At 39.9% G+C, this 25,243-nt stretch overlaps 1 protein-coding gene across 1 annotated transcript in view; it reads right to left on the bottom strand.

Moving 5' to 3' along the window:
- The window catches only part of SLCO5A1 (solute carrier organic anion transporter family member 5A1), a 130,521-nt gene that overhangs the window by 69,020 nt on the left and 36,258 nt on the right, over window positions 1-25,243 (bottom strand). The window contains exons 3-4 of the mRNA XM_080803189.1: window positions 7,231-7,363; window positions 1,913-2,136 (exon numbers count right to left, since the gene is read on the bottom strand). Coding sequence (XP_080659315.1) covers window positions 1,913-2,136; window positions 7,231-7,363 — 357 coding nt within the window. The remainder of the gene's footprint in view (window positions 1-1,912; window positions 2,137-7,230; window positions 7,364-25,243) is intronic.

The raw sequence follows: 25,243 nt of genomic DNA, 5'->3' as shown, positions 1-25,243 counted from the left end.
AGAGTGTTAATTCCTTGGCACTTGATGGCAGCCTCAAGCAGAAGCCAAGATGTTTCCCAGCCCAGAAAGAAAACCGGACAAAGGAGACCTTCAGGCAAAGAAGACCTACAGACCCTCAGACAGGTACCAGTGGTCAGCAGCCCTCCAGCCCAAGACAGTAAGATCGCAGAGGTAGAGAGGGCATTAACATCATTGTCTACATTTTATCCTCCAAAGGAATGCCATTCCCATTTATAGTCATATCTGTGGTTGGTGTCTGATATCAGTCTTCTCTTCCTTTTCTCAACTATCCAACAGAGCATATATTTCACATTCAAGCCATCTACCCCTAAGCTATAAAGTATATAATTTTAGCTTACCTAGTCTGTATTTCTCCCCTTGAGTCTACTTTATATTCTTCATAAATTAAGACTCGAAGTCTACTGTGTGGTAAATTCTTTAATATCAATCTACTCTTAATCGAGTTGTAAAAAAAAAAATTACTCCTTTGGTAATAGACTTTATGATCCATAAGACATACAAGAAAAATAGTGGTCCATGTGTTAAGAGCTCAGATCACACTAGCATCCAAGGAATCCTTGATGGTATTAGAGCAGAAGTAATTTTTGTAGTTCCAAAAGTACACATTGTCACAAAATAATGAGTGGGGGAGGACGAGTGCGGGAGGCAGATCTAAAACTTAACTGGGAAGGAGCATTTTCAAAGAAAAGTGACTTTGCTTGGTTTGAACAAATATAGTCTTAAAAATAGTCCAATCTAACCATTATTTTTCTTTGGTTGTAGGGACAGTTCCATAATATATTAGTAACTTCCTTCTAGGCCTGAAAGGTTCCTCTTTGGTTTCAGTGTTTATATAGTCAAAGTGAGATGATAATGTGCCTAGGTAAATTTTACCTAAAACAACCCTGACTGATGTAAGCAGTTGATAAATATTATGCTTCACAATTTCAAAAAAAAAAATCAATTCAGGGAATTTAGGAAATAGGCTGAAATTAATGGGAGCATAGCATTATAGGCTTCTTGGATTAGACAGACTTATTGTCACTCAACAGATATATTGAACACAGAACAAATATTGGATGGTTAAAATTGAATTGTTTAGGTTTGAGATTGCCTAACCTAGTTTTAATAAAGTCCTTGTTTTTTGTTTGTTTTTCATTTTATTTTATTTTATTTCTTTTCCGTGTTCCAGAATTCATTGTTTATGAGACAAATAAAAATGAAAAAGTAGACAAGTACACATTACTGAAACTTTCTAGATGTTTAGAGGCCCATTCCTTGGCTACTCTTCTCTATGGCCACTGACAAGCCTTTGGCAGAGGCACTGTTGGATGAGACTGCTATCTAGTGGTAGGCTTTTTATTTAGGCAACTATCTGGCCACCCTACCAAACCCACCATGCCCCTGAAACAAATCATTCATCACAGAATGCAGTATTTTAAAAATCAGACATCTCTCATTACAGTAAACGACATACATAAAAATCTGTATCTTTAGGATCTCAATCAGTGCTTCTCAAACAATCTGTAATGAAGAACCATTTTTAAATTAAGATTTCCAGGTTATCACGTACTGATATTTTTGTAAAATTATTAAAAGTGAATTGTAAGAAAATGAGTTTTTTAAATACACAAAATGGAAGTCCAGTTTTTATTATTATTATTATTATTAGATTCAGTAGGCATAAAATTACTGCCAAATTTCTTGAAAAGATTCTCAATGCTTACTCAAATTCTCAGTACTTATCCTGTCACAGGTCAGTAACATTTGGTGGGGTAGCACTGACCAGGGTCCACACTTTGAGTAGCTCTGATCTAAAATACTGTGCACAAAAAAAATAATAATAATAATAAAAACAAAACAAAATAAAATAAAATACTGTGCACGTATTCACTCAAAAGATATACGTTACCTCTGACATTCTTTCCAAATCCCATAGAAGAAACTTTTTTGTCCACTTGTTCACTATTGTTTGATTTCTCCTTCATAACGTCATCGTCACTAACAACATCAGCAGAAAATTTTTTCTTTTTCTTTTTCTTTTTCTTGTGTCGAGGAGGAAGCTTTTTTGGAAAAGTAAACATTGGGAATATCACAAGAAACATTGCAATGGCGCAAAGGAGGAATCCACTCCACCTAAAAAATCGGGAAACGTGAGCAGCATTTATGGCTTTTGCATTAGGAATGAGAACAAATTTGCAAAGTAGAAGCTCATGGTAATAAAATTCTCCAGGGAAAACTTTTGTAAAGCAAAGCAATGGTAAAGCAGTAGGACATTGGACAAACTAAGAAAACATAGGACTCCTCCCTATGTTATAAATGAGATACCTGCCCATATGGTGACCATTGTAATTAGCAACCTGACTAGAATCTTACTGAAATATTTGTTAACTCTGCTATAATGTGCATTTCATAATAAATCAAAAAATAAATAACTCATAAACATACAACAGAAAAATAATATAGACCCTACAGCATGCTTTGCGGACCAAAATAAACATATTTTTCTTAGAAGCTAACAATTCATATCTCATGTGAAATGTATTTTAAATTGTTAATGGCATTCCAATATTTTTCTGCAAGCACGTAAGAATATTTTGACCCTCTTAGCTAGCTAGCCCCTACAACACTTAACCATGAGGGCCACTGAAGACGTTTATATTTGATTGTTGCCTTCAGGAACTTACAACCTACTTGTAAGGGAGCTAAAAGTACAAGAAACAATCCAAGAAACACAAGCATGTATACAATTAAGTGTCAAATCATGTGGTACAGACTGTGAATGCTATAAAAGTTCAGGTAAAGGAAATGTGTGTCAGAAAGCTTCCTGGGAGAAGCAGACTGTGAGCTCTGTTGAACTGAGAGAGTCTGTCTTTGAACCCATCTGAGGTTGCCAAGCTGCAGAGACTAAGAAGCAAATACAGAGAGTAGTACTCAAATTCTAGTCCTGCGTTAGAGCCATGTGTTAAGGCCTTGGGCTTCTTGCCTGTGTAATTCCTCAAGGGCAATCTCTCAGTCCCCTTTCAATCCTTTCTTAGCAAGGAGAGGCCCCTGATCCCACAGAACAGCATTGCCACTTTCTTACTAGGACTCCTCAGCTCTCATCTCTGTCCTTCAAGCTTGCAAGTTCTTGATGCTCAGACTCTGTCCTCTGTCTCAGCACATTCCCATCAGTTGTAACCTGAATGCAAGCAGCATTCTAAGCATCAATGTCAAATTCAACCCATTAGGAATACAGATCAATTGCAAAGTGAAAATTCATTTTTAAAAAAATAGTGATCCTATTAAAGTACCATTATCAGCTGTTAAAGGTCACAGTTTCACTGACAGAATAATTTCATGAACCAGTCATTAATAATCCAGTGTGCTATTTTCAAAGATACTTAGAGTTATATCAAATAAAGATTTTTAAACAACTGGAGGAAAAGGGCTTTATTTTGCGAAGATTGCTTGGGGCAGACTTCTAGCAATTTTAATTATTCAGTATATAACCAAGAACCCAGTGACTGAATAAATAAACTGAATGAGATAAATTTTTTTTTGAATGAGATAGATTTTTTTTTTTAAATTCTTTAAATGTCTTCAGAGAACATAGCTATGACCATATCTGGCCCCTGTAGTACTTGGCTGCTTATGAGGCCTTTACTAATAAACTGCCCCTGTTTATCTACCACCTTTGAATCCCTTTTAATAATTCTGCATTCAAGGCCCTTGGACTCCTTCAGTTCCCAAAGCAGAACAGGACAAACAGCACAATATAGGGGACAGTTCTTGAGCTGTGGCTTTGGACAAATGTGGTCTTTTTTGTCTTGTCTTTATGACCTACTGGCTGTAAGATCCTGGGGAAATTATTATTTCACTTTCCCAAACCAACCTTCTCATCGGAAAGGGGAATAATGTGAACTGCTTTTTGGAGTCATCAAAATTAATAAGACAATGTATATAACAGACCTCAAAAAATACCTGCCCCCAAATCAACAATCACTTCATGGTAGCTAGTTTTGTGTTTGTTTTTTTGTAGATCTGTACTCGGGCCCCCCCCCCAACCCTCCATTCAGAGCCATTGACTTAAAATTAGATGCAAACATTAAAGATACACTTATAGTAGGCCAGAGTAAGGGTAAATAACAGAAGGAGGGGAGGAATTATAGAAAATAAACAAAAATAATATAAAAATAGTATAAAAGTTTGGGGGTTTTTCAAAGCCGAGCAAACTGGCCCACATTCTTCAATGGTCTTCAGTAGCATTGACAATGATGACAATGATGAGGCCAAAAAGACCCTGAGAGAAGCTGAGGAAGACAGGAAGAGCCTGGGTGGCTCAATGGGTTAAGTGTCTGCCTTCTGCTCAGGTCCTGGTTCCAGGGTCCCAGGATCAAGTCCCACGTCAGGCTCCCCACTCAGCAGGGAGTCTGCTTCTCCCTCTGCCTCACCCCTCCCCACTCTTGTGTGTGCACTGTCTCTCTCAAATAAATAAATAAAAATCTTTAAAAAAAAAAAAAAAGAAAGAAAGAAAGAAAGAAAGTGTGAGTTATATGTTAGGAAAAGACCTGTCAGTAAGAGCTAAAATTGAAAAACCAGGGTCCCTAAGTCCCTTTTACAAACCACCCCTCAGAGTCTATGCACAAAGTAGGGCCAGTTAAGCATACTGACTAAGAGCTTCGCCCTGTACTAGGTTTCTTATCCCAGCTCTCACTGCCTCTGAGGCTTTGGGCAAGTTATTCAAATCACAGGGCATTAATTTCCTCATCTGTAAAATGGAACATTACTAAGTACATATCATTGTTATACATGCAGTCTTAAGCATATGAAGCTGAAATAAAAATGTTTGTGAAGCTCTTAGTAGAATGCTTGACACATAGTAAGTACCCAATAAACATTAGCATTATTCATTCTTTCCTTCAATCTTTCAGCACATGTTTATGAAAAAATCCATCATTACTGCTAGGCATTGGATTAAATAGCACTGCATCAAATAACTCTGTGTTTGGTCAAGGTAGAAGTCTGTTACAAACAGACCTGCTCAATAAATAAAATTCAATTTTTAATATTAGAACATTAAAATAAATAAGAGTTCCTGAACATGGATTAAATTCAAAGGACTTAATAATAGCTAACACATACTATGTAACAAGAACTATTTAAAGCCCCACCTATATAGACTCATTTATTCCTCACAACAACCCTATGAAGTAGATACTGTAATTACTTCCATTTTATGGATTCTTTTCAAACCAACAACTGAGGCACAAAGAGGTTAAGTAACTTACCACAGGGTTACATAGCTACTTAAGCCCTGGACAGTATGGTTTTGGGGTCTGCACTCTTAACACTCTACTTTGTTACCAATTAGATCGATGTCTAGAAAATTTTTAAAAGTCAGCATAAAATACTTGTAAGCCTGAAGCTCCTGTCTCCTTCCTTCTCCCTGCCCCCAATCTGGTCCTTCTCCCTGCCCCTAATCTGGTCCTCCTCCCTGCCCCCAATCTGGTCCTCCTCCCTGCCCCCAATCTGGTTCTCCCTCCCTCTAGATGTTCCCTTATTGCCATGTTCTTTTCATGGACACCTATATGGAACACAAAATATACACCGAATGTTCATATACATATTGTCTTTTCTACTGTCTTGTCTAATCTCCTTTTTGAGAATTAAAAAAAAATCCTTACTCTGATTTATTTCAGAACTGCAAAGAAAACAGTAGTTGAGGCCAAAAATTTCACTATTAGTCAAGAACTTAAAACTCCTGTGTTATTCCCCTAACACTGACAAGGGAACTTCCTTCTGTACGATTGGAAAATTCTACAAGTCCAGGTTCATCTAGATCTCAGCACAACCATCCTCAAAGAGCATTACTTATAAAAATAAGGAGCATTATGTAACTTAATTAATATTTCTTAACTGCTTTGAAAATAGATAGCATTAAGCATTATTCCCACGTATTTCAGAGTTATAAGGCTATTTTATAATGAAATGCAGAGATAACACAAGGGCTCTAAGAAACTCCTTTGAAGGTAATCAGTTGACACCAATTTCTAATACTGAACTATTCTCTTTGCTATAAGATGAACATGTCTTATCAATGTATACCTATTACTAATCCGTGTTAAATGAATTCAGGAAGCCAATACTTGTCGGCTAGTGCTTGCTATCATGAAGAAATAACTCATGTTCAAGTCGAGGATTATGAAGAACTGAAACACAGCCCTGGCTATGAGGATAAATAACAGAACATCCAAAGTTGGAGTTCTCATTCTAAGTCCCAAAAATTACTTATTTAGCAAGACAATTAAGGGCTAGCAAGTGAGAGAACAGCTAAATCTCCAGCACTCTGTTGGAAAAACAATTACCAAGTGAAAAGATTCACTAAGAATGTGACAGTGGAAAAGGGCGGGGTGGGGGGGGGTGCTGTGCTGGAGTTTTGGGCTGTCGGGGAGGGCTGACAAAGTAGAAATGCAGATATAATAAGGAAGTGGGAGAAAATATTTTTTAAAAGGCACAGAAAAGATAATGAAAGCTAGGACTCAAGTCCACAGGAAAGCCCCAACGCAGCCACCTCTTCCTCCTCCACTCTGCTATTTATAGCAAAAAGCACCTCAACCCTAAAGAAGGCTGATTAAGCCGATGTTCCCAGGCCCTTGGCATTAGTTTTTCGTTGCTGCTATAACAAACTACCCCACACTTAGTGGCTTCAAACAACACAAATGTGTTATCTTCCAGCGCTGGAGGTCAGAAGTCTCACGTGGGTTGGCAAGGCCACATTCCTTCTAGCCTATTTTTCTAGGGCTTCCTAGATCCTAGAGTCCCGAGTGTGTTTCTTGGTTCATGATACCTTCCCCCATATACAAAGAATGTCTCTTCAACCTCTGCTTCAATCACCGTATCTCTTTCTTACTCTGACCCTCCTATCTCCCTGTTTCCCTAATAGGGACTCTTGTGATTATACAGGACCCATTCCCCTCTGACATCAGGAAAACCTTCCTATCTGGAGATCCCTAGCTTAATCACATCTGCAAAGTCTCCTTTGCCATGTAAGTCAACACATTCATAGGTTCTGGGATTAGGGCAGATATCTCTGGAAGGTTACTATTCTGCCCTCTACTCCCTTCTAGGTGACTTCTAGCTGGTTTTCGTATTCCCATGGGGGAAATTTTTATTTTAACTACAGGGATACTATGACTTGAACTATCATTAATAACAAATGAAATGAAAAATTTAGTAAACAATTCTTACCAGTTTCCAATGAAACGAGGGTCATTCTGGTCAAGGTTAACAGGATTTCTGGGATCGACATAAAAACCAATAAGAAGTCCACCTAGTAAATATCCCACTGCAGGACCAAGTGCTCCCATGACATACATGATGGCTGAGAAGACAGAAGGGGAAGCGTGAAATGCAGAAATGTTACTTAAGTTTCAAGAGTTGTCTAATTTCAGTCATACCACATATATATGTCACCGTTAAACCCAGGTAACAACATCCAAAACCAGAGAACTTCAGAGATGTGTCTATATTTATATTTGGTTTCAAATCATGCCCTTTATTTAGCTGCTACCTCTTGTCCTTTTAGAACATCAGAATTATCTTTGGACAGCTTTTCAGTTGCTTTTGTTTTTGTTTTTTAATGTAAGTGCTCAGACCCTACCCCAGACCCACTAAATTTGAAATTTTGAAAGTGCTAGTCAATGAGCAGTCACTAGATAACCCAGAGAAGATAAAAAGACCTTCTCAAGATTGAAAAATCAACAAATAAAAGGTCATCTCAAGATAAGAAAAAGAGAAAAAGTAGATGGAACTTGTCACAGTTGGAAGATTCCAACAGAATGAAGGAACTCAAGGCCAGATTCTGCCACGAAGCCGGATTTAATTGAGTTGGCAAAGACGCTTAAGCACCTCAAATCATGAATATATTTCAAATCACCACTTCCCTATCAAAAAAGAGCTCACAATGCATTTGGTGTGTTGCTAATTGAGGAATCTTACTTAAAGATTAATAGATCTCCTTAAATGGCATCAATGAAAAGATCCAAACAGTTAGCACCAACCCACAGCTGAATTAGAAAATAAATTTTTTTATGACCAAAGCAGGAGAGGAATGGGTTGGTTGTGTCAGTAGATCAGAAAGTGTGTCATTCGGGACGCCTGGGTGGCTCAGTTGGTTAGGCAGCTGCCTTCGGCTCATGTCATGATCCCAGCGTCCTGGGATCGAGTCCCACATGGGGCTCCTTGCTTGGCAGGGAGGCTGCTTCTCCCTCTGCCTCTGCCTGTGCTCGCTCACTCTCCCTCTCTCTCTCTGACAAATAAATAAATAAAATCTTTAAAAAAAAAAAAAAAAAAGGAAAGAAAGAAAGAAAGAGTGTCATTCTACTAAAAAAAAAAAAAAAAAAAAAAAAAAAAAAATTGGCCATCCAAAATAGGCATATGGCAAAAAATAACAATAAATTCACTGTCATTCCCTTATACTCTTTGCACTGCTGTGATTTCAAATAAAAAAATAATTTTGTCAAAGTTTAAATCTTGAGGTAGGATATGAAATTCCTTGGAAGTCAGAGAAAAATCTGGAGTGTGGCTAACTCTCCAAACTTACTTTTTTTCTCCCCTGTTAAAACTTACTTATTTGGAGAGAAATCTATAAACACTGTTAAGATGTTCCTGTATTTAAGGCATGCTGAACTCCCGTGTAACTTCTCATTTCTACTGCCATCATGCATTTAAACCACTGAACAAGTAACTGGTTTGCCATACCCTTTAAACAGTACTATATTTACCAAAAAGCAAAGTGAACTAGTCAGAATAGCTTCACCTTACTTTATCTTCTGCCCCTCAATAAACTTTGAATAAACGTGTACCTCTTGTTACTTATAACTACAGACAGTAATTTAACACCTGCTCTCACTTTTCACACTATTTCAAAAGAGAAAGCACAGTGTTTATTTATCTCACAGAATCATCTGCTTGTGACAATAAGACATTAGGTGCTTCGACTTCTCCATCTGTGTTCGGAAATGGAGAACGGAAGGAAGCAGGACCACAAGTAATCGGTATTCTTTCGGAAGCACGATTTTTGGCGTTCTTTTGGCAGCGTGCTCTCAATAAAATAAAATGAGAATTTTGATAAACATCGTGTTAACCTCTCTGTTTGTAGCCTGAAACAGAACTCAAGAAGAAAAAGTGCTTTTTCAGTCCCAGGTTTTCCCATATGCATATGGAGATAAAATTTATGTTTACACCTCCAGGCAAACCAGCACCATTTACAACTTAAAACTGTAATGAGGCCAAAATGTGACATGAATCATCTTCCCAAAATAGTTCTCCTGGCATGAAAGAGACTGTCTTACAAACACAGACAGGGAAAAGGGTATTTCCGCCATACTGTTTATGCCTGGGGCACTTGGGTGCAGCATCTTGGAACGCCGAGCAGCAATGTGCGGGATGGGCGCTGGCAAGACCTCGCGATGACACAGTGCATGGAAAACCAATTAAGTAACACTCACCCAAAAACCTTAACTACTCTGTAAAGTACAGAGAAAGCTTTCTAAAATGCAGCTACATGATCAGAAGAAAAGTATTTGTAATGTGTAGCACGAACTGAGGCCAACTGAGTCATTCTCATAAATAAGTATATATATAGATCAATACAATTGTACTGTGTGTTACACTATATATAGTGTCCTAACTATACTACATATGCTATATCTGTGAATCGGCAAATATGGAACACTACAGAGAGAGATAGAGAATAACTTGTTGACATAGTCCCATCTCTAAATAAATCATTCTGGCCACTGAGCTAACATTTATTAATTGATTAACCAATGGCACTCATTCAGAGCTTATTAGAGAAGCAAATTATCCATGCAGATTCCTATCACTCACTCTCCCCACTCTCCCAGGCCAAAATTCCCAATCTCTCTCTCTCTCTCTCACACGCACACACATGCACTGCCTAAAGAAAGTTTAAAATTCCTCCATCTGGAGTTCAAGGGTAGGCCAAGTTGGCCTCTTGCTTCCATTTCAATCTTAAAACCTACCACCTGCACTCAGGGCTCCACACAGACTAACTCTCAAACAGGCCTGGACAGAGCCACCTCCCTTTCCTTGAGGACCCACAGTGCCCCCAGGTCTTCCTGTATGTGTGGGAATGCTGCCCCTTCTTCAAGGCCCAACCAAGTCCAGCACTGCCTGTCCTCCCCTGAGTGGTCTCTGTCTCCTCAGAATCCCTGATCATCTATTCCAGTGGCCTCCACCCCTTTTCATCATGCATTCCTATCAGAAAAAGGTTTTAAATATTTACCCACAGTGTCCTTTTCTATATGAATCATGTGTATTTACCACCAGCCTCGTTCTCACAGCTCACACCTAATATATCAGTAAACCCTGCTGCTTCTACCATCAAATCATATCCAATACGCAGCTCCTTCTCCGTGACTCTACCTTGACCCAAGCACCAAGGCTGCTCATCTGGAAGACTTCTCCAGACCTTCCAACCCATATCCCTGCTTCTGCCCTTCCTTCCCCACAACCCATTTTCTAACACGGTAGCTCTACCAATCCTCTAGATACTTGAGCCACAGTCATCTCACTTCTTGGCTCACACCTTCCAGTGGCTTCCCACCTCACGCACAATAAAAGCCCAAATCCTTTTATGTGGCTACAAGGACCTGCCCTCAGACTGGCCTCACCCACTAGCGTCTCTCTGCTCCTCCTCCTATCTTCTCCTCGTTCACTCGGCTCCAGTCAAATTGACCTTCTCCTTCTTCTTCACCCTGCCAGGCACCTTCCCACCTGAGGGTGTTCGCACTTGCTCCGTGTGGGTGTGGGTGTGAGCGTGTAAAGCACTCCCCTCGGGTAGCCTCATGGTGCCCTCCCTTACTTCCTCCAGGTAGTTATTCAAACTCTCCCTTCTCACTGCAGCCTTGTGGGCCATCCTACCCAAAAATTCAAAGCTTTGCCCCCAACTCTTCCCACTCTTTCTCTGCTTTCTTTTTCTCCTTAGTGTATGTTGGTACCCAACACACTCTACATTTCCTTTGTTCCTCTTGTGTATCGTCTGTCCTCCTCAACAAGAACATAAGCTCCAGGAGGACAGGGATCTTGCCAGTGGTGTTCACTGACAAAGTAGTGTAGGAGGCACTCGACCCGGTTTGCTCCCCTTATCATTACCTTCATCACTCCCGGTCAGTCCGTGAACATGCTGCCATTAGTAACAACAGATGTCAGTGACAAAGGTCGTCTTCCGTGTCTATCAACTCTGGAGATATTAGATAATCACTATCAAGTGGATAGTTTCATGTTTTTTTGACTATGTGCCATCAGATCTGAGTACAACTGTCACTGGTTTTCTCTCATGATGAGGAGCTTATACTGGGAGCCCAGGCTATGCAAAGCACTAGCAACAGAAACAGAACTGGAAGTTCCAAGTTTCAAGAGCGGTCAAATTTCAGTCATATTATGTATATATGTCACAGGTAAACCCAGTGAACAGCATCCCAAAACAAAGAACTTTAGAGATTGTGTCTGTGTTTATATTTGGGATTCGAATCGTGCCCTTTATTTAGCTGCAGCTGCTGTCTTTTAGAACATCAGATGCATCTGGAGAATTTTCTCTTGTGCCCCAAAGGACTGTCCTACATACCCCCTGGATTGTACACAATTCAGCTTCATACCCCTTTCAGGGAACCCTAGACCATTCTATTCATTTGAAACTGAGTGTGCCCCGCTCTTCACTTCTACTTCTTTCTTCAAATGTTTATATCTTACCTTTTGAAGTAGCTCTTTACCTTCGACAGCAGGAGCCATTTCGTATACAGGTCTATGCAGTGGTTAAATCCCAGACTACAAACTCCCGGGTCTGAATCCCTGCTTCCATCACACATATAAAGTGCTTAGCATATAACAAACATGAAGAAATATTAAGTGGCGTTTTTATATGTTGAATGCTCACCTATTCATTCTCTAACAAGTATTATTAAATATTAACTTTATGTAGGCCAAATACATGCATTATTTAACAGAAGACATACTTATCTTTATATTACCTTAATAAATTGTCTTCTCTGGAGTCACTATTTTTGATCCAGGCGTTAGTTTTGATAGAGGCCTGGACAGATGGGAGTGGGAAAGCGAATATCCAGACCTTTCTTTCTTCACACAAAGGCCAGTATAGACTCCTCCCAAAGCTAAGAATGTGCCTGTAGCTATTCTTTTTTTTAACCTTCAGGTTTTTTCTAATGATTACAAAATACAATATGAATTATTTGTAGAGAAAACTCTCAAGAGCACAAAAACTTACAAAAAATAATCACCAACAATCCTTACCATCCAGATAATGATGGTAATAACAGTAACAAATACTTTTTACTATTCATACACTGTGTAACTTTTTTAAGTAACTGGAATTATACAGTAGTTATTGTTCTGTATTATGTTTCCCCATAATACCTCAAACATTTCTTCTGTCAATAAATTCTTCCGGAACATTTGTTATGGCTAAATGATGTGTCATCACGTGGCTATGACGTACTTCCTTTAATAATACCTTACTAGTACCAGCTGTCCTATCACCAATATCTGATTGGGCCAATTTTTCTGAAGATTACATCAACCCTTTGTTATTACACATGATGCACAGAACTAGACCCCAACCTGAGGATTATAACCTCCCACCCCAAACCAACCTCGGCTGGGTGAGCTTTTGTAGAGCTAAGAAGTCACTATTAAATGAAGGGGGCTGAGGGGCATCTGGGTGGTTCAGTCAGGTAAGTGTCTGCCTTCGGCTCAGGTCATGATCCCAGGGTCCTGGGATGGAGACCTCATTGGGCTTAGCGGGGAGTCTGCTCCTTTCCCTCTGTCCTCCCCCCGCACCATGCATGCTCTCCCAGATAAATAAGTGAAATCTTTAAAAAATAAAAAATAAATAAATGAAGGGGGCCTACATGACCCCTTCACCAGGATGGGGCCAGTTCTTGGCCTTCACCTTGGACATCATGGCTGGTTTGACGAAGAAACAACCTCTGAGGAAGGCTGACCCTCCAACAACTTCGTCACTGTCTCTAAACTCAAACCCAAGGACCCTGGGATCATAACCTGAGCTGAAGGCAGACGCTTACCTGACTGGGCCACCCAGGTGCCCCTAGGCTAATATTTTAATTTTATAAACTCTCTCGATTTTAAACTTTGAATCTTTGTTATACTCCTGAATTTTATGTTATTTTTCATATTCAGGGATTTCTCTTTCCTTTTGTATCCTTCGGACAACAGCTTCTTTTAACATTCTTTATCTTAGTCTTCTCTTATATTTCGCTTGTTTTGTGATGGGTTTCGGTCCCAGCTCGCTAGAAGCCGTGCCTGGCCTCGTAGCTCAGCCAGGCCCACCTCCTCCAGCATCTCTGCAGTCCTGCTCGGCCGCACTGCGTGGCTTTTCCAGCCAGTTCAGGATGGTAGTTTGAGAAACTGAGGGTTAATTCTCCCCTGGGCTCAAGGCTCACATTGCCCGTGGCATATCTGATCAGCCGGATGCCTTGACGGGGCCGTCTCACATAAGCCAATCACGAGAAAATGTGAGTTCTAAATCCCGGTCTCTGATAAGTAAGCGCTGACTCTAAAACAAACATGCCAGAGAGTTCTTCCTCATCCCAGCTGCAGCTTGGCCTGGGGAGGGTCCTAGAGGTTGACCTTCCCAATGGCTACCCGAGAGGGGAGACAGAACAGCACCCTGCAGAACTCGCCTGCACCCGCTTCACCCCTTCTTGAAGCTGACACCTCCACTTCTTTTTTTTTTTTTTAATTTTTTTTATTTTAATAAACATATAATGTATTTTTATCCCCAGGGGACACCTCCACTTCTTGCAGAGTTAAAAGACACTCCTCTTCCCTTATCACAAAACCCCAACTTGACTCCACTGGTATTATCTCAAGTAGGGTTGTTCTGTGGGTCAGCAGCAACCAGAGGGACAGCTCTCTCAATTCTACCGAGTCCATGTTGAGTAACTCAACCTGCTCCTGAACCATAAGAAATGATTCCAGAGCTCCTAATAGGGACCAGCCTGCCACGAGCCTTGCTGGACTTGGGAAACCAGGGGCCCAATCAAAAGCAGCCAAGATCTTCATATCATAGATCACTGTAGTCACCTCCTTCCTTGCCTCAGCCCCAAATGGTGAGTAGGGCTCCACATTCCCAGATCAGAGGTCACTCACTCATCCCACATGCTGTGTGACACCAGGCCCTGGGACAAGGAGGGGGCCTTGCAAAGATCCGTAAGATGGATGCACAGTCATCTAGAAGAGGAACAGGTAAAACCAACTATGATTAAAACTCCATGAAGAAGTGCAACAAACACAGTGATACACCATGGACCATGGGAGAGGAATGACTCATAATAACTAGCTGAGGAGGTAGGACAGAGAAGCCTTCATGGAAAAGATGACTTCTGACATAAGCCTGCAAAAGTAGGGAATAGGGGCGCCTGGGTGGCTCAGTGGGCTAAGCCTCTGCCTTCGGTTCAGGTCATGATCTCGGGGTCCTGGGATCGAGCCCCGTGTCGGGCTCTCTGCTCTGTGGGGAGCCTGCTTCCCTCTCTCTCTGCCTGCCTCTCTGCCTACTTGTAATCTCTCTCTGTCTGTCAAATAAATAAATCTTTTTTTTAGAAGTGTGGAATAAAGGACACTAGAGGCTAAAGGGCCCATGTGGGCAAAACTGTGCAAGTTTGGAAGTGCATGGCCTGTTCAGAGAACTGCAAATGCCCCAGAGAAGAGTGACCAGCACTGACTCTACCCTAGTCCGGTCCAGGGGTGTAGGGACCCAGCCTTGTGCAGGCTGCCCAGTTGTTCCTCTCTGAGGACAGTGAGGATGGATGGCAGCATTGCACCAGCTTCCCCTACCATTCAGTGGCCTTTAGAAATGCTTTTGTTGTTGTTTTTCACATGGCACTAGAGGTACAAGTCACTTCCACTGTGCGATTGAGAATAGGAAGTCAGAGCACTGGTCCTTGGGCTCACCTGAGCACTTGATTGCCTCCCCCGACTCTCCTTTCCTCCCTCTCTCCTTCTGTATCAGTCACTGGAATGTAGTCAGAAGTCCCAGCTACCATGTTACTGCCAAAGGCCTCTCCTTCCACCTCATTCCTGCTCTCCCTAGCTCTTGGGAGAAGAATTCATTTATCTTCATTTATGGGAGGAATTCAACTGTGTGGACATTTTTTTTCTTTCTATCTGTTCAGTTTCTATGTTTAATTTCTATGCCCCCTTCTCTTGGCAAAAGCAATTCCATTTTCTTTTCGGCACCACCCACCCTTCACTGCACAGCCTCAACGGCCTGTCATCCATGGGCCCCCTGCCCTCCATGATTCATTGGCAGACATGTGGCCACACTAGGCCAATCGGATGTTCTTCTCCCACATACCATTTGGCTCACTCCCTTAGATCTTCGGATCTATATTCAAATATCATTCCTCAGAGAAGCCATAGCTCAGCACATATCTAAACAGGGCACCCCCCCCCACCTCCCTCACCCCATCACTCTCTGTCACCTTACCCTGCTGGGGTTTTCATTATGGCAAATACCACCAAACACCAACAATTACATTTGTTTGTTTGCTGATTCGCTGTCTCTCCCACTGGAATGTCAGTTCCATGAGAACAAGAGCCTTTTTTTCCCACTAATGCCTTATCAATGCCTGAACAGTGCTGACCATAAGCACTAATGAATCTTGCTGAACAGAGAAGGGATGAAGACATGGACTTCCAATTTGAGTGAAGTAACAAAAGCAATCGAACGAAGTGGATTCGTCCTTGCAACATGACCTTGAAGAATCATCCATTGGTTCCTGTTCCCTAGACACCTGGGACTGTGCTATGCTTGCAAGCCAGTCCTACCCACCCTCCCCATAATGTCCTTGGTTTGACAGAACTGGCTTCTGTCATTTACAGCCACAGAGCCCTGATTCTTGTTCGTAAAACACCTCCAGGCCTGACCCTTACTTCTGCCAGGCTTTCCAAGTTTAACACCCGCCCCAGCTGGGTTTCCCCAGTTCTCAGAGCCTTATTGCAATTGGCCTGGATTTGCTGTGCCCTCATTTGAACTTGGTGTCTAGTTAATCAGCCCCAGCTCCATGTTGCTCCCCACTTCCCATTTTTCACCACTTGCTGTCCACCACTTCCCCCACATGCCCTCTGGCACAGGACCCACTCTCTCAGCTGCCTTACATGGCCAGTAAATGCTTCTGAGAACTGATGATGACAGGGTTTTGGGTTACAAGCATAATTTAGGCTCAGTCCCAAGATCTAAGATTCACCCTGGATGGTCCCATGGAGAAACATATTGCATGTGTGCCCATTAAACCCAGTCTAGGACATAGTGATAGGAAGTCACCCTTTTGAATATAGTTTGGTGGCACAGCTGCTACAGATAAGAGAGGACATGAAAAGCAATCCACACCTCACTGTGGTATCACAGCAATGACACCAACTCCCATTCAACTTGCACAATGTCTTGAAAATTGGCCCAAGTACTTCACAGCACCAGAGCACCCTATTTAAAGAAAGCATTCCCTCACTCGTTCCTTCCACTCACAAGCACAGGCAGATAAGAGACCTCTGCTCTCAGTTATTTGGAACAGCAACTTTTTTTTTTCTTTTAAGTGATTCAGTTATTTTGACACAGGCCTGACAGTCAAAAACGGCTGCCACAGCAGTCAGGGAATAGTCTATCACTTTGCTAGAACATCCAGAGAGCATCTTAGGTCACAAATGAGAAGGGAAAAGGGTTCAGGTGTGGTTTTTCCTCACTACCCTAGCAACCCATAGTTGGTTTACATTCCCTGTCTTCCTTTAGAAATATTTTCAAAGTAGTTCATTTCTAAAAGGAAACGCACAAGAACATATAGAAGCAGGTGTTTACACCGAATTAATACCCGGGGCATGAGAGGGGGATTAATGAGCTATAGCTTTAAAACATCAAATTAGCCACCTGTGAGTGGCCACTATCTATCAACTCAATCCAGTCCTTAGAAAGGACCGCAAGGACAGCTGCCTTGAGAAGTCAATTTTTTTAAGTTATATTTTGGGGCAAAAAAAAAAAATTTTTATTATAAGTTAAGAATGGATTCCCTTACAACACAAGCAGATAATGTATACCAGAACAGTCAAAATATTCATGAACCCATGAGAAACTAATTTGACTAATTATCAAAGAAATAGAAGGTCCAAACAATGAAAGGCCATTGTACTAGAATAAACTAGCAAAGAGTAAATTGTAAGAGGACTCAGTGCAGATATGAATCAGTGAATTCACTCTTCTCACCCATTTTGCTGGTACAGAGTAACAACTAGTAGAAGCTTCTTGATAGCAATTCACCATATACTTCACAATGACATCTATCACTGCATATAGAAAAACAGAAATAACATTAAAAATAGTAACTAATTGGGGCACCTGGGTGGCTCAGTTGGTTAAGCCTCTGCCTCTTGATTTCAGCTCACATGGTGATCTCAGGGTTGTGAGATTGAGCCCCAAGTCAGGCTCTGCGCTGAGCATAGAGCCTCCTTAAGATTCTCTCTCTTTCTCTCCCTCTGCCCCTCCCCATCTCTCTCTCTAAAAAAATAAAAATAGTAACTAAGTACATTTTGATTCACAACCCAACTATTAATTTTAATGTTTACAGAGAGTTTTTATACTTTGAGGAAGTATGTATTTTTAAAATTTAACTGAAAATGAAGAGTACAAAATTCTGTGGACAGTGTGATCATGTCAAAAAGCATACCCTTTATTTTTTTATTAAATATTTTATTTATTTGACAAACAGAAATCACAACTAGGCAGAGAGGCAGGCAGAGAGAGAGAGGAGGAAGCAGGCTCCCCGCAGAGCAGAGAGCCCGATGCGGGGCTCGATCCCAGGACACCGGGATCATGACCTGAGCTGAAGGCAGAGGCTTTAACCCACTGAGCCACCCAGGCACCCCATACCCTTTATTTTTTAAAGATTATTTATTTACTTATGTGAGAGTGAGTGAGAGAGAATACGAGCGAGATAAGGCACAGAAGGAGAAGCAGACTTCCTGCTCAGCCACCCAGGTGCCCCAAAAAACATACATTAAAAAAAAGACTGTCTACAGAAAAGCTATTAGAACTAATAAGTGGATTTAACAAGCAAAGTTGCATGATACAAGTTCAATATTTTAAAATTTATATTTCTATATGCAAGTAACAGAAATAAATACCATTTATAATAAAATCATAAAATGTAAAATACTTAGAAATAAATCTGACAAAATACAGGAAACACCTATACGCTTAAAATTACAAAACACTGCTAAAAGAAATTAAAGACGATCTAAATTAATAGAGAGATAAGCCTTGTTTGTGGGTCAAAGACCCAATATTGTTATGATATCAATTCTCCCGGGGAACCTGGGTGGCTCAGCTGGTTAAGTGACTGCCCTCAGCTTAGGTCCTGGTCCTGGCGTCCCAGGATCCAGTCCCACATCGGGCTCCTGCTGTCTGCTTCTCCCTCTGACTCTCCCGCCCTCATGCTCTCTCTCTCTCTCATTCTCTCATTCTCTCTCTGAAATAAATAAATAAAATATTTTTTAAAAAAAGATATCAATTCTTCTAAAATGGATTGATAAATTCAACCCAATTACAGTCAAAATGCCTGCAGACTTTTTTCTAGAATTGACAAACTCATTCTAAAACTCAAAGAACATATGGAAATGCAAAGGACCTAGATTAGTCAAATAAATTTGAAAAAGAGAATAGTTAGAATTCTACTAAAACTACCCAATTTCAAGAATTATAAAGATACTGTAATCAAGGGGCACCTAGGTGGCTCAGTTGTTAAGCGTCTGCCTTCAGCTCAGGTCATGATCCCAGGATTCAGGGATCAAGCCCCGCATCCGACTCCCTGCTCCACGGGAAGCCTGCTTCTCCCTCTCCCACTCCCCCTGCTTGTGTTCCCTCTCTCACGCTCTCTCTCTGTCAAATAAATAAATAAAATCTTAAAAAAAAAAAAAGATACTGTAATCAAGACAATGTAGTACTGGCTTAAAGATAGACAAGTAGATAAGTGAAATGAAAAAGGAAGTCCAAAAACTAATTAGTTGATTAATTAATTGATTAATTTAGTAAAAACAAAAAGGAAAATCCAGGAACAAACCCACACAGGTATAAGGACAAGTGACTTATGACAAAGGTATAAAGATAATTCAGGGCAAAAAGTAATCTTTTCAGCAAATGGTGCTGAAATCCATTAGATATCCACGTAGAAATTAACTCAAAATGAAGCATAGACCTAAATGTAAAACCTAAAACTATAAAATTCCTAGGAGAACACAACTGAGAAAAATATTCTTCAACGGAGAGTTTACCAAGGAAGATATATGAATAGCAAATAAGCCCATGAAACATGGTTAGCATCACGAGTCACTGGGGAAGTGCCAATTAAAACCACAAGGAGATACCACTAAAACCCCTGTTCAGATGGTTAAAGTTACAAAGACAAATTATACCAGGTATTGGTAAAGTTGTAGAGCAGCTAGAACTCCCCTACACTGCTGATGTGGAATGGAAGATGTTAACAGTCACTTCGGAAAACAGTGTGATAGTGTCTGAAGGAGATAAACGTATGCCTATCATACAACCATTTCACTCCAAGTACTTTCACAAGAGACATGGGAGTATATGTCCATACAAAGGGTTATATACAAATATTCCTAGCGGCTTTATTTGTCATAGCAAAAAAAAACAAAAACAAAAACTGGAGATAACCAAAATGTCCATGAAGAGGTGAATTTTAGAGAGAAAGAGAGAGGTGAGTGGATGAACAAATCGTGGTAGAGTCGTACAAGGAATGCTATTTAGCATCACGAAGGAATGAACTATTGTCACATGCTAAAACATGGATAAAGCTCAAAACAATTAGGCCAAGTGAGAGAAGACAGACATAAAACAGTATATACCATGTGGTTCCATTTATAAAATTCTAAAAACTGCAAACTAATCTAAAACAATTAAAAAAAGCAGTTGCGGTGACCTGGGGGTGGGAGGAGGCTCCGGAGAAGGGAGAGGTTACAAAGAGGCTCAAGGAAGATTTGGCAATGTTGGATATGTTCATAGTCTCGATTGTGATGACAATTTCTGGGTATGTGTGTCTGTCAAACCTTATCAAATCATATACTTTAATTATGTGCAGTTTGTTTTCTGTCCATTTTACCTCAGGATAAAAAAAGGACAATTGTTCTTAAAGTAGGTTCTGGGGACGCGTGGGTGGCTCTGTCGGTTAAGCATCTGCCTTCAGTTCAGGTCATGATCTCAGTACCCCGGGATCCAGTCCCGCATCTGGCTCCTTGCCTGCAGCTCGCCCTGCTTGTGCAGGCTCGCTTTCTTTCTCTCTTTCTCTCTGACAAGTAAATAAATAAAATCTTTTTTTTAAAAAGTGGGTTCTGGTAATGGTTGCATAATTCTGTAAAATTACTAAAAATCATTGAGTTATACATTTTAAGTGGGTGAATTTTATGGCATGTAAATTATGCATCAGAGAGCCATAAAAAAGACTAGACTGGGGGCGCCTGGGTGGCTCAGCGGGTTAAAGCCTCTGCTTTCGGCTCAGGTCATGATCTCGGGGTCCTGGGATCGAGCCCCGCATCGGGCTCTCTGCTCAGCGGGGAGCCTGCTTCCTCCTCTCTCCCTGCCTGCCTCTCTGTCTGCTTGTGATCTCTCTCTGTCAAATAAATAAATAAAATCTTTAAAAAAAAAAAAAAAAAAAAAAAAAAGACTAGACTGCAACATATCCTGTATTGAAAGTTGTTAACTTGGGGTAGTGAAATTACAATGGGTTTTTGGGTGTTTTCCTTATAACTTTCCAAAAGTGCTGTCAACAACAACAAAAAAAAAAAACAAAAAAACATATCTTCTGGAATTAGTACTTTTTTTTTTTTAAAATATTCTCAGTTTTTTTGTTTTGTTTTTTTAAAGATTTTTATTTATTTATTTGACAGACAGAGATCACAAGTAGGCAGAGAGGCAGGCAGAGAGAGAGGAGGAAGCAGGCTCCCCGCTGAGCAGAAAGCCCGATGTGGGGCTCGATCCCAGGGTCCTGGGATCATGACCTGAGCCGAAGGCAGAGGCTTTAACCCCTGAGCCACCCAGGCGCCCCTGGAATTAGTACTTTTATCTCTTTCAGCCACTAATGTTCAACCATCAAATATATCATCTTTTTGTCAATTTATGATGAATATATTTTTAAAACTTGGAGGAAGTCTTGCCAGGGTAAGGGGCTTGTTTTATTTGTTCTTATATCTATAGTACTTCCTGAAGAGGCAGCAAACACATCGTGGGCTCCCAGCAAACCTCCAGTGAGTGAGGACACAGTATTTGTACAGCAGTACTCCAATTTTTCTTAAGGTTATTCTGCCCAAGGTGCCTGGGTGGCTCAGTTGTTAAGCATCTGCCTTCGGCTCAGGTCATGATCTCAGGGTCCTGGGATGGAGTCCCGCATCAGGCTCCCTGCTCAGCGGGGAGTCTGCTTCTCCCTCTGACCCCTCAACATTCGTTCTCCCAATATTTCTCTCTCTCATTCACACTCTTTCTCAAATAAGTAAATAAAATTGTTAAAAAAAAGAATTGGTCTGCCCAATACTCCATGATGACTCTTCCCAGCCTAAATTTAAATTAGGGGTAGGCAAATGGCTTGCCAAACTCCATAAAATTGTATTGGAACACAGCGACATGCCTTCATGGACATATTCGTGTGACTACTTACATCACAGCACCAGAGCTGAGTAGTTGCTACAAAGACAGAATGGTCCTCAGATTAAAATATTTACCAAAGCAAGTCCTTTATGTAAGAACAAGTTTGGCAACCCTTGTAATAAATAATGACAGTTATTTACTGCATTTTTACTGTTTCAAGTATCAGCTAAATGTTTGCACACATTTTTTAATTTTCACCTCTTTTAGGTAGTTATAATTACATAAGTTATGGCTAGAACTCACAGAGTTATGGGTGGGTTTTAAATGAATATCTGGAAAAGCCACTCTTTTATAAATGTTTTATTTCTAACAACTTAGGTAGATTAAACATGTTTAAGGTAGAAGTAAGAAATATTTGTATAAAAAATTCATTCGTGTAGTTAATTTTTCCAGAATCGACAGTTTTTCAAAGATTCCATTTATAAGAGTGTATCTCCAAGTAATATTTCAGTTGAACTATAATCCACTGTGAAGTAAAATGACATCATAATTATTGTTTATTGACAATCTTCTGTAAACTACACTAGGTACTCTATAGCTTTTGTAAATCTTGTTTGTTGTTCAACACTAACAGCTTTCTGGGGAAAGAATATTGCCATTCCCAATTTACAGATGAGAAAGCTGAGTCCCTGAGAAGTTAAGAAGATCAGCGATTAGTAAGTGGTAGAGCCAAAATTAGAATTTGGCTCTATCTAAAACCAAAGCCTATCCTTTTTCCATTTATGGACACGTGTCTCTGAAAAAAATTAATCCCTTAAGAACTGAAAATCCCAAAGTATTTTTGGAACTGTTGGTAGCAGGAGTCTTAAAAGCACTCTAAAGGAATGAGAAGTTCACTAGTTAAATTTCCATCTCTAGTCTCATCACTAATCGGCTGCCATAAGGATGGCAGAGAAATGTACATTATATGAAAAATACATTCCAAATATGTTGTATGACATTTACTTCAATAATTACAGTGAAGACTCAGAAGAAGGTACCAGCTGTTAAGAGCAGATTGAATTTACCTCCTGGGAAGAGTAAGTCTCTGCCAGGAAGCACTTTCCAGGTAAACAGACATAGGTATGACACGCCTCCAGGTGGCTTTCCAGGCACTTGAAGAAGCAGGATTCCCACAGGAAAGCCTAAAGTAATGCTCAGGCACAGGTGGAAAATGTCATGTACAAATGTTCTTCAAGTCACTGGTATCACCATGGCCATCTATTAGATTTTACAGGCATTCAAGTGGTATAAATGTTTTAAGACACCTTTAATATTATCTCCTTTTCCCTCATCGATACACAGGAATTAGTTCTAGTCGGTAAGACTGCTTCCACTAGGGCTCATTGCAAAGCTTATTCCTGTATTTGAAGAAGTGTTAGCAAAGTCTACAGCCACTGACAGCAGAACTATTACTAAAAGGTAACTCTGAGCATTTATCACATGTGAGATACTGTGCTAAATGCCTTTATATGTATCTTGTACTTCATATTCACAGCAATCTTATGAGGCAGCTACTAGTGTTGCCCTAATTTAGGGCATTTGCCTTTGTAGTCACCTCCCTGATGAGATAATACAATCAATTCATCTGAATTAAAAATAGATAATCCCTGCTCTTTGATATCTAACAATCACTTAAATAATCTATAAATGCAAGCAGATTTACCAAGTTAATATGCTTAAACATTTTATGTTTCTTCTATCACACAATATTTAGAGTAGTAGAATAAATTCTCATTTGGAAAGCTAGTCCATAGTCTACTTTTATAGGAAAGAAATATGGCAGGGGCATCTGGGTGGCTCAGTCTATTAAACGTCCTATTCTTGACTTCAGCTCAGGTCATGATCTCAGGGTCACGAGATCAAGCCTCACCTCCGGCTCTGAGCTGAGCGTGGAGCCTGTTTAAGATTCTTTCTCTCTCCTTCTCCCTCTACCCCTCTCCCCCCACCCAACTCCTGAAGAAGGGAGAAAGGAAGGAAGGAAGGAAGGTGGAAAATGACTAACCTAATATCAGGGTTTTGTTTTAAAATAAACAGTATTGCTCAATGTCCTGGGGGCAATTATGATTCAACTCAATATTTGAGAATATAAGAATATAAGAGCACTGGCTTTACGATCAGATGTCTGCGTAGGTCTCAACTGGAGACTGGCTCCATGAACTGAGACAAGATAGCTAATCCTGCTAGACATGCTTCCTCATCTATAAATAGGGGATCATAATTTATCTACTTCTGAGAGTTATTGAGGGGATAAATGAGATAATGCACATAAAACCCTTAACACTTACTAAGTGCTCCATCAATGTCAGCTATAACAATTATCATTATTACTTCTATTATTATATCTAACTTCATAGTTAAAATTATGATTCTGAGACAATACAGGGTTTTAAAGTATCTTCAGAGCCACCAAAGGACGACGATGTTCTACTATTATTTTAGTGTTAAGTGTATTTTATTGTTTCCAAAGCCTTTCCATATAGAATTCACAAATCTAGTAATCAGATCATCAGAATATTCAATTACTCGAACACCTTACTCCCTAATCATTAATCAATAGTTACTAGATGAAAAAAAATAGTTACTAGGTGAAATTATATTGTACAAAATAACTGGTGCTAAAATTATGAGTAATAAAAGGGCCATGCCCCTTCCTTAAAGAGTATATGTGGAACTCTTTCTTGATGAACAAAACAAGAAAAGATAATTGCCAACATAAGACATTCTAGGACAAGTGCTAAATTGTGGTTCCAACAAGGATGATGAGAGAAGGAGAGAAATGGAAGAAGAAAACTAATACTTTTAAGTGCCTCCTCTGTGCTTTTTAAGCACAATAGCTAATTTTTCCCAAGAAAATACCTGAAAGATTAATTTAATTAGTTCCCGCTTCACAGAAGGATTCTGACCTTGGGAATGTTAAGGAATATAACCAAGCCACGAAACTAGTAAAGAGAAGATTCAAGCCCAAGTCTGTCTGACTCCAGAATCCAAAACTTTACCCTCTAGCATGTGGCCTCCCATGTCATTTAAATGAGGCAAAAAATTAAATCTTACTCAAAACCCAACAAATATCAAAATCAAACCATTTTTTAAAAAATCAAATTGTCATTAGTGTTCTCCCAGAAAAAAATACTTATACATCAGCCACATAATACATAAGAAATCTCAACAGTAAGTCCTAATCTCTAACAAGAAAATCCTGAATTGTCGTTGGAGCAATTGTAATTTTCAGAGCAAAGTTACCTTAGAGATGCTTTCATGAATTTACTATGTTAAATTTTTAAATTTACTCTCACGCTTTGTCAAGCTCTCAAGGACATTTCTAGAGTAATCTCATCACTTATAGAGCCTTAATCCTGAGACCTGACTAGAGATAATATAGCTATTATGCAATATTTAATAGTTCAAAATGAGAAGTTAATATACTTCTAAAAATACCAAAGAAACTAGTATATAAAAATGCCAACTGTGATCGTTAAAAATTGCTTTGAGTTCTAATTCTCTCATCCTCTTTTTAAAACT

Source organism: Martes martes, assembly GCF_963455335.1.
Source record: "Martes martes genome assembly, chromosome: 4".
Classification (NCBI taxonomy): Eukaryota; Metazoa; Chordata; class Mammalia; order Carnivora; family Mustelidae; genus Martes; species Martes martes.
This window is presented reverse-complemented; position numbering and strand designations above follow the sequence as displayed.